The 9,492-nt window shown below is 22.7% G+C and overlaps 1 protein-coding gene across 1 annotated transcript; it reads right to left on the bottom strand.

Annotated features, from left to right (window-relative positions):
- Positions 1-8,306: 8,306 nt before the first annotated feature.
- On the bottom strand, positions 8,307-8,545 carry Phum_PHUM483510 (uncharacterized protein; the record flags this gene model as incomplete). Its single annotated transcript, XM_002430414.1, has 2 exons — positions 8,307-8,497; positions 8,542-8,545. The coding sequence occupies 2 exons, from the start codon at positions 8,543-8,545 to the stop codon at positions 8,307-8,309; spliced, it is 195 nt and encodes a 64-aa protein (XP_002430459.1).
- Between the last annotated feature and the right edge of the window lie 947 nt (positions 8,546-9,492).

Genomic DNA, 9,492 nt, shown 5'->3' with positions numbered 1-9,492 from the left:
ATTAAAATGTCTTTAATAAACTCATAACTCATTACCATTATTATTATCATTATTATTATTAATATAAAAACTTTTTTTTTACTGTTTAAAATTTTTATAATGAATTGATAACTATATTTTAAAATCTATTGATTTATTGATTGTTTATTCAATATCAACAACAAAAAAAACTGACGTTTTCTTATTCATTAACACCCATTACGTAAACTTATTTAAATGTAAAAACTCAATGATTAGTTTTATTTAAATTATAATCATAATATTTATAACGAAAGGTTATTATTATTATTATTATTATTATTATTTTAACACATGTTATTCTTTTTTAATAATCCCTTATCGGAAACTTATTAAATGAATCTATTGGAAAAAACAATATAATAATAATAATTATGATTTTTTTTTTTTAAATAACAAAACACATTCGACCCTGTCCTGCAAATAAAATTTCATTAAAAAAAAAAAATTGTTATTACGTCATCAAGTTCAACATTAAAATAATGATGGCTAAAACTCACTTTAACAATAATAATGATTATAATAACAATAATAATAATAATAATAAAATTAATTTTATAACCGTAATTAAAAAATTTCATTTACGAAAAAAAAAAAAAAAAATATATATATATATATATAAAAAGGCCAAGGCAGCCAGCCACCATTTTTTATTTATTTATTTATTATTTAAGACGATACCTAAAGATATTCAATACCTCTCACTAATAATAATAATAATAATAATAATAATAAATAGATAAATTGTTAATTTTCGTATCATTACGTATGGTAACATAAAAAAAATTGGTTTATATCTACAAAAAAAAAAAATGTTTTTAGTGGACTTACTTAATAACATCTTACGACGGGTACTTTATTATTAAGGTACCAAAAGGCAATAAAACTAATCATAGTCAATATCTACACCTTTTAAACACTTCTCACGGCAAGTAATAAATTATACATTTCTTAAACTTGCATTTAAATAAAAAAAAAAAAAAGTAAAAAAGTAAAAAGGTAAGAAAAATAAAAAGCTTTTAACATGGCCATTTTGTTATTTCATGAATTGGGGCAAATGAACATTTGATTATCATTAACGGTCGGTATAAGGTATGAAAAACCAACGGAAATCAATTATCGTGTAAATAAGAAGAAGAAGTTGCGGATGTGTTATAAAAAAAAAAAAAAAATTTTTTTTTATGCCATCACGTACGATATAATTTAAAAAAAAAAAAAAGTTTTCAATCCTAAGGCTGAATAAAATCCAAATAAAAATTTATGCAAAAAAAAAAAAAAAAAAAAAATAGAAGAAAATTATCGTTGAAACATAAAATCAACCAATATAATTTTTCAGGATTGTTTAAAAAAAAAAAAATAAATAAAACAAATTTTCTTTTTTTTTATTTGCACAAATTTATAGATGGTGAAAAAAATAAATAGATAAATGATGGCGGTGTGAATCAATGATGGAGTTAAAAAAAAAAAAAATACATAAATGCTGGGGGTTAAATAATGTATATATATGTATTCTTTTCCTTTTTCAAATGATTGTAATTATGTAATCCTCATAGTCGGGATTTAACTTATAATAATCAACCCTGGGCTATGAAGGTAAAAGAAAAAAAATATTAAAAACAACAATGATTGAACCACTTAATTTAATTCATGGTGGTTTGAAACACTTTAAATTATTTACCCTCTGGGTTGTTAAATACATTTCATGCACACTCACACACAAACACATCATACAAACACACACAAACACATCATACAAACACTCACAAACATACACAGACACACACAAACACATCATACAAACACATCATACAAACACACACAAACACATCATACAAACACACACAAACACATCATACAAACACACACAAACACATCATATAAACACTCACAAACATACACAGACACACACAAACACATCATACAAACACATACAAACACATCATACAAACACACACAAACACATCATACAAACACATACAAACACATCATATGAACACACACACATATACTCATCCACATTTATGCTTTTCATTTTCATCATTCTGTTACTGCATCACTTATTTAAACTAAAAGACAATTTCTTTTTTATTTTCTTTCATTTCAAAATAAGTTGTTTGTATCCTTAACAACTCAATAAAAAAATATTTAAAATGTATCATTATCACATTCCCTTATGTTCATTATATAAAAATTGCTTTTAATCAAAAGATTACATATATAAAATTTAAGCAAACTAATCAAACAAGGATTAAAAACAATTGAAACAATTGTTGTATTATTCAATATTGTTTACATTATGTTTATACAAATGTTATGGATTTGAATTTGATTTCATTTTCTCAAACTTTGATTATTACATTGACAAATTGAAAGTGCAACTTCATCAACCTATTTCATTTGATTAGTTTTAGTTTTAAATCAATTTTATAATTTGCAGGAGAAACATCTTGTTAAAAGCATGGTACATGTAAGTACATAAAAAACATTTCATTATTTTGTCTTATTGAAGTTATAAAAACTTGTTGAATGGACACTTACAACATAACCCTAACACTTTATATCTATTTATTTTATTGCTTTTTATTTATTTTGTCTTATGACAAATGTGCAAGTTTTCTTTCTTATTTATTTATTTATTATCATTATTATTAATGAATTAGTTACAAATGTGCGGGTTCTTGTAGTCATTATTATTATTATTGTGGGAGTTGATAGTTGTTATACATGTTTTTCTCATAGGGTACAAGTAACACCCAGTTTAGATGTCTCAATACCGTTCTGAATTCGTTTAACTTTATTATCATTAATAATAAAAATAAAATTTATAATATTATTACCTCGATAAATTAATACAAATTACACAAAATTAATTTTAACTATATATGTGATTAAATAAATACCTTGATTTAATTGTACGGACGCCATCTTGTCGAGTAGTGCAAGGGTTTTATTGGGCTGCAATTTTGCATTTACCATTATTTACGATGGAAAAGTTTTCTTTTTGTCATAAAGTTCAAGTGTAATTGTAATAAATTATGCAAGACATAAAATTTCAATAAGTTCCAAGGCAAATGTTATTTTAAAACAAAATTTCATACCGAAATAAAATTCTACATACTACTTACCTTCATGTCATATGTGTGTATGCTCTCTATATAAAAATACAGGAATATTGTTCAGTATTAGGCACGTTTCCCCTTCAAATTTATAATTAATAATAATAATAAAGTCTTTAACAACTATAACCTACTACAACAACGGATAACTTAAAATAAAATTAGGTTAAAAATGTGAATAACTAATTAATTAACCGGCGACATTTTAACTGAAGTAGAACTTAATTGCGGGTAATCAAATCAGCAACTTAATAATTAATTAATTTAACTAAGATTTTTTTTTTTATTTCAGTTTTTTATTTGACTCTACCTACTTAATTATCAAACCAGTTACTTTATATGTATTTAATGAAAATATTATTTTTTAATAAAAAAAATTTTAAACGTGTACGTAATTAAAAAAATCGATTTGATTCGATTAAATAATAATAATAATAAGTTTAAGATGAAATGGATAACGAAAATAAAAAACTGAATGAAAAAGTTAAAACACCTCGCACGATTATTCGACAAATCAACGTGGATTATGAGTTACGAGCACGAGGTATAATTATAGTAATGATAATAATAATTCATATCGTGTCGAATTCATTGGATATTTTATGTTCCGGTAAAAAAAATGTTTTTTTTCTCTTTTTTTTTTTTTACATAAGTATTAAATATCAAGAGACGAGTATCGATAGAAAAGGTAGTGTTGTTGTTGTTACCTTACTGATAAAATCAAATTAAGAGAAAAAAAACTCATTAATTAACGTTTTTTTTTTTTTTTTGAATATAATTTAATATTTTGATTCGGAAACATCAAAGAAAATGTCTTAATTTACTCGTGGCGTGCGTTCTATCATATAATAAAACTTGTATATTTATAAAAAATGATGCCGACGTCATATGGTGTTCTTTTGCCACAAGAAACAATATATATATATATATTTATATGAAATTGTCGTTAATGAGTCGAATTAAATTTTTTTTTTTTTTGTTAATAATAATCTCACTTGACGTTGTCTTCATAACATAATCAATAAATTTTATTTTTGTTTCAGGGAGTGAAAATAAAAATGGTTTTTTTGTGGGCACATGGATTAGAAAGGTCAGTTTTTATTTTTATTATATTTTTTTTTTCTTATCACAAATTTTGTGTGTTTGATATAATCGTTTTTCGAATGAGGTTTTGTTGATTTTATTTTGCCATCTATTACATTTCCAACTACTCCATTTAAAAAAATAAAAATGGCGTCGTCCAAACGTTTTGTTCTATTGGGGGAAAAAAATTTCATTAGTCAAATCAGCAACTTTTTCATAATCAGTATAAAAAAAAATAAACTTTTTTTTTTTTGTTAGCATGAAAATTTATTTGTTGAAATAAATTTTTTTTTTATAATTTTTTTTACATACATTATTTAATTAACAAATAATAATAATAATAATAATAATAATAATAATAATAATAATAATAATAATTAATATATATATTTACATAATTTTTATTTAAATTCTCGTTATTTTAAATTCTTCATTTGTTTATTTAATTAATTAAGGCACTCCTAACATAGAAAAAAAATACTCACATTAATAAAATAAAAACAATAAAACTATTTATTATTACCTTAATAATAATAATTATTATTATTCTTTCGGACTTAAATTGTCCTATTGCACTTGCCGCATTCATTTCTCGTATTTATATATATAATTATGAGTTTTAAATATTAATGAATACTATCCATTAGTAGATAATAAATACCCATTACTTTAAACGGGTAAACAATTTTTACATACGTAATAATAATAATAATAATAATAATAATAATAGTTTTTTCACGGGTGTAAATATCATGCAACATTTGCATAACTATATATATATATAAATGACGTATAGAAAATTAATAATGATATTATTATTATTATTTAATTAAAATGAGAATGTGGCAAGTGATTACGGACTAGACAATATATATATTTTATTTATTTATTTACGAAGGAATGGCCCCTAATTAATAATTTTTAACAACATTTTCGATTATTACATTTATATATGTATATAAAAGGCATAAATTTATTTATTTATTTATTTACGCCTACGTAAAAAATTTATACATAAAAAATTATAATTAAATTGTGTTATATATAAAATTTGGTAAACAATTTTTTTTTTTATCTATCGACACGAATTTATTACAATTATTGTTAAATATTTGCCACTTTTTCTATCCTTTCTTTTATCTCGCAAATACCGTGTAAGTAATAATAATAATAATAATAATAATAATTATAAAAAAAAATAATAATAATAATAAAAATGGCAATTTAATGGCACTCACATTCACGTTTTTTTTCCTTTCTCATACTTTTACACGATGTATACACGTTAATAAAAAAAAAAAAACTTGTGAAAATCATACATAAAATTTTTTTTTATACATTTTTAATTATTATTATCATCATCATCATCATCATCATCATCCTTATTATTATTTATACATAAATTTGTTAAAAATACAAATTAAATGTGATGATTTAAAAAATAAAAAAATATAAAAAATAAAAAAGACGACGCAAATAGATCCACGAGTTTATATTAAAACATTAATAATAATAATAATAATAATATTTTATTACGCCACGAATCGTATTCCTCTCGTTAACCTTTGAACGATGATGATAATAATAATAATAACGCATTGTTTTTTTTTTTTTTTTTAATAATTGACGCATTTATACAAAATTTTAGTTTTATACAATTAATTTATATATATATGTGTAAAGTAAAAAGCTTATTTAATTATTTAAAAGTGCATTAGAGACAAAAATTTTCGTTTTGTTTTGTTTGTTTAATATTTCGACAAACGAACGAACGAACAAACAAACAAACAAACAAACAAACACGCACATTTTTTTTTTTTTTTACATAAAATGAATTTTAATCGACGACCTTTTTTTTATTTTCTTTTTTTGATCAATATCGCATATTTTATTGCTTAATTCTTTTTTCTTATTTTTGGTGACAACATTTTTTTTTTATTTTTACATAAAAAAATCACGTGACACGCATTACGTAAAAAGATGTAAATGACGTAATGATACCTATTTTCACAAATAATAATAATAATAATAATAATAATAATAATAATAATAATAATAATAATAATAATAATAAGATTTGCCTACGTAAAATAAATTTTTTAAAAAAAAAAGTTAAATATGGCATTTATGATATTATTTTGATGGCACTTTAACGGTTGACAAATATCCCCTTTTTTTTTCTCTCTCTCTCTCTCGTGTGCGTGTGTGCGTGTGCGTGTGCACGTGTAATTCCTAATCATTTACGTTTCATTGTGTATTTAAGTCCTTGATTACTTTTTTTTTTTTTCACGAGGATTAATTGCATATCATTGATAAGAAAAAGGGGGGAAAAAAATGACTTCCCGCTTAAATATATGGCATTCGTGTGAGAACTTAATAATAATAATAATAATAATTTAATTTTTTTATGGCACAAATAAAATTATTCAGGCACTTTAAAAAGAAATAATAATAATCAATAATCGATATAATTTATTGATTAATTGATTGATTGATTTTTCATTGACGATTTACTAATATCAGGCACTTGAAAGTTTTTTTTTTTTTTTGGTACTTTTAGTCAATTTTTCAAATTCTTTCGACTAAATAATTATTTATTTTTTTAACCCCCTCCCCCCTTCCCTCTCCTCGAGTATGGCCAACACATTCAATTACGTAAGCTGATTTTCATTTAAATAATAATAATAATAATAATAAATGATAAAACAAGGATTTTTCCCTCATATTAATATATATGGAACCGAAAAATCATAAAAAAAAAAGTTAATTAACGTTATACCTTATTGTAAATTATTATTATTATTATCATGATTATTATTATTATTATTATTACGGTAATAATTTTTAAGTTTTACCTTGTAAATTACTTGCAATATAAACAAAAAAAAAATGTTACGACATTTAGTTAGTTTAACTAAATTTAACCTTTTGCATTTAATAATAATAATAAAAAAAAACATTCGAACTTAAAAAAGTGATATTTAAAAAATTAAAAAAAAAAAAATCGATTAAATTTATCGATCGATTTATTGAGAATCGATCGATTTTCAATAAATAATAATAATCATTATTATTAATATTAAAACAACAACAACCACAAAAAAATTATAGCAGCAATAATAATAATGAAAATAATTAAAATTTTTTTTTGTTTAAACAAATCGTATAAAATTAATTTAAAAAAAAGAAAATAATAATAATAATAATTCGTTAGTAATAATTAAAACTACTCGTAATATACTTTTTAATAATAATAATGATAATGATAATGATAATAAACGGTAAAAATTACTCATCCGAACTTTTTGAATTAAAAAAAAAAAAAAAATTAGAAAAAAAAATTAGATCACGATTTGATTTATTATTATTATCATTATTGCCAGTTTTTTTTTCTTTTTTTTGTTGGGGGGCACATTAAATCCATTTATGCCGCCATATTTGAATTGAATTGAAGTAGAAAAAAAAAGTGAAGGCTTAATGACAAGGCAACCGTTGATTTAAATGTTTTCAACAAAACAAATGTTTTCATTTTTTTTTTTGGTTGTTATTGTTATCAAAATTTTTTTTTTTTTTTTTGACACGTTTGCCATTGGATATACCATTTTAAGTCTTGTTTTTATTGTGTCCACACCACACCTTCCGGTTGTTTCAACAACAAAAAAAAAAATTTTAAATACAACAACTACCAAAAAAAAAAAAAATTTTCCAATAATGAAATGCAATCACATAATATATATTTAATTGATAGATTTTTTTTCAAGGACAAATCCACGAATATTATCAACGACACAAACAAACGCGTTTGTGTTTGTGTTTGTTTTCATCATTGATCCATCGATTGATTGATTGGGATCAAATTTATTTTTTTTAAATTCAATCCTAACAACCGTTTCGTTTTTTTTTTTTCTCGAATAAATATGACACAATATTTAAATGCGAGATCTTGTATAATGGCACTTTTTTCTTTTCTCTTGTACCTTTTTACGTATATAATAATAATAATAATAATAATAATATTACCGTGATGTAATAAAATTGATTTATTTCTATAAAGGTTTTTCGTAATCAAAAAAAAGGTTCATATATGAATTATTTTGGATTTTTCGGAAGATGCCTTTTCATGTGTAAAGCTAAATGATCGGATCTTGCAAATGATCTTTCGCAAACTAAACATTTAAACGGTTTTGCTCCCGTGTGTTTCCGGTAGTGACGTGTCAATTCGTCACTTCTTGCAAATCTCCATTCGCATTCTGGCCAGTGACATTTGTACGGCTTTTCTCCTGTAACAATACAAAATAAATAAATCTTAGAGACGGTAAAAAACTCATAACTCACATAATACGTGTTTGTATGCAAAACAAAAACAAAAACAAGGTTGTAAGTTTTAAAAAACGGAAAAGTAAAAAAAAAAATAGAATTTATAAACTTGTTTCTCCTTTTATTTTTAGCTGGAGGCGAAATATATTACATTATTATTATTATTATTTAATTTGGGAAAAAAAAACGGAAAAAGAAAAACTTTGCGTTCGGTGTAAAAGCGCAAACACAAAATTACAATAATTTTTGAGAGAAAAAATTAACAATCGGAAATGAGAATTTTTTTTTTTATAATAAAACAACACGAAAATGTGATATTTCCTTTTCCGGAAACTTTGTTTGCCGTAGGTCGTCACGAACGATTGTTTTTTTTTCTCTCTGAATAATTTTTTATTTGTGGAAAATTGTAAATTATTTTTAAATAATTAACAGATAGATTTATTTATCATTTTTACGCGTTAACAAAACAACCGACAAACAAACGAGACAAACACTTGTTTTCTCTTACAAACGTGCAAAAAAAAAAATTTATGTAAAATTACACCTTTTATTTTTACGCGTACGCACACACGTGCAAACCGGAAATATATAAAATTATAGTTTAAAAAAAAATGTAATATAATAATAATATATAAATATTATTATTATTATTTTTTTTATTAAATAACGAGAGAAATATCGTCGGTTGTACCCTGTTTGTCGAGAAGTTGTTGTTGTTAAAAAAAAAACAAACGACGATATGATAAATTAATTAATAATTACTACTCTCGAATTTTTTTGTTTTCATTTCCGCCATTTTGTTAAAACAAATCATACGATGAAATAAATTAAAAACAAACAACAACAACCGGCAAAAATTTTTTTTTCCGAATTATTTTTTATTATAGTGACGTAAAACAAAAACAATTAATATTATCATGTATCACATATTTATTGGATTTAAGCCAATGCTTCCAGT

This window comes from Pediculus humanus, genomic scaffold (genome assembly GCF_000006295.1).
Source record: "Pediculus humanus corporis 1103172108256 genomic scaffold, whole genome shotgun sequence".
Taxonomy (NCBI): Eukaryota; Metazoa; Arthropoda; class Insecta; order Psocodea; family Pediculidae; genus Pediculus; species Pediculus humanus.
Note: the sequence above shows the minus strand (reverse complement) of the source record. Positions and strands in the feature narration are given on the sequence as shown.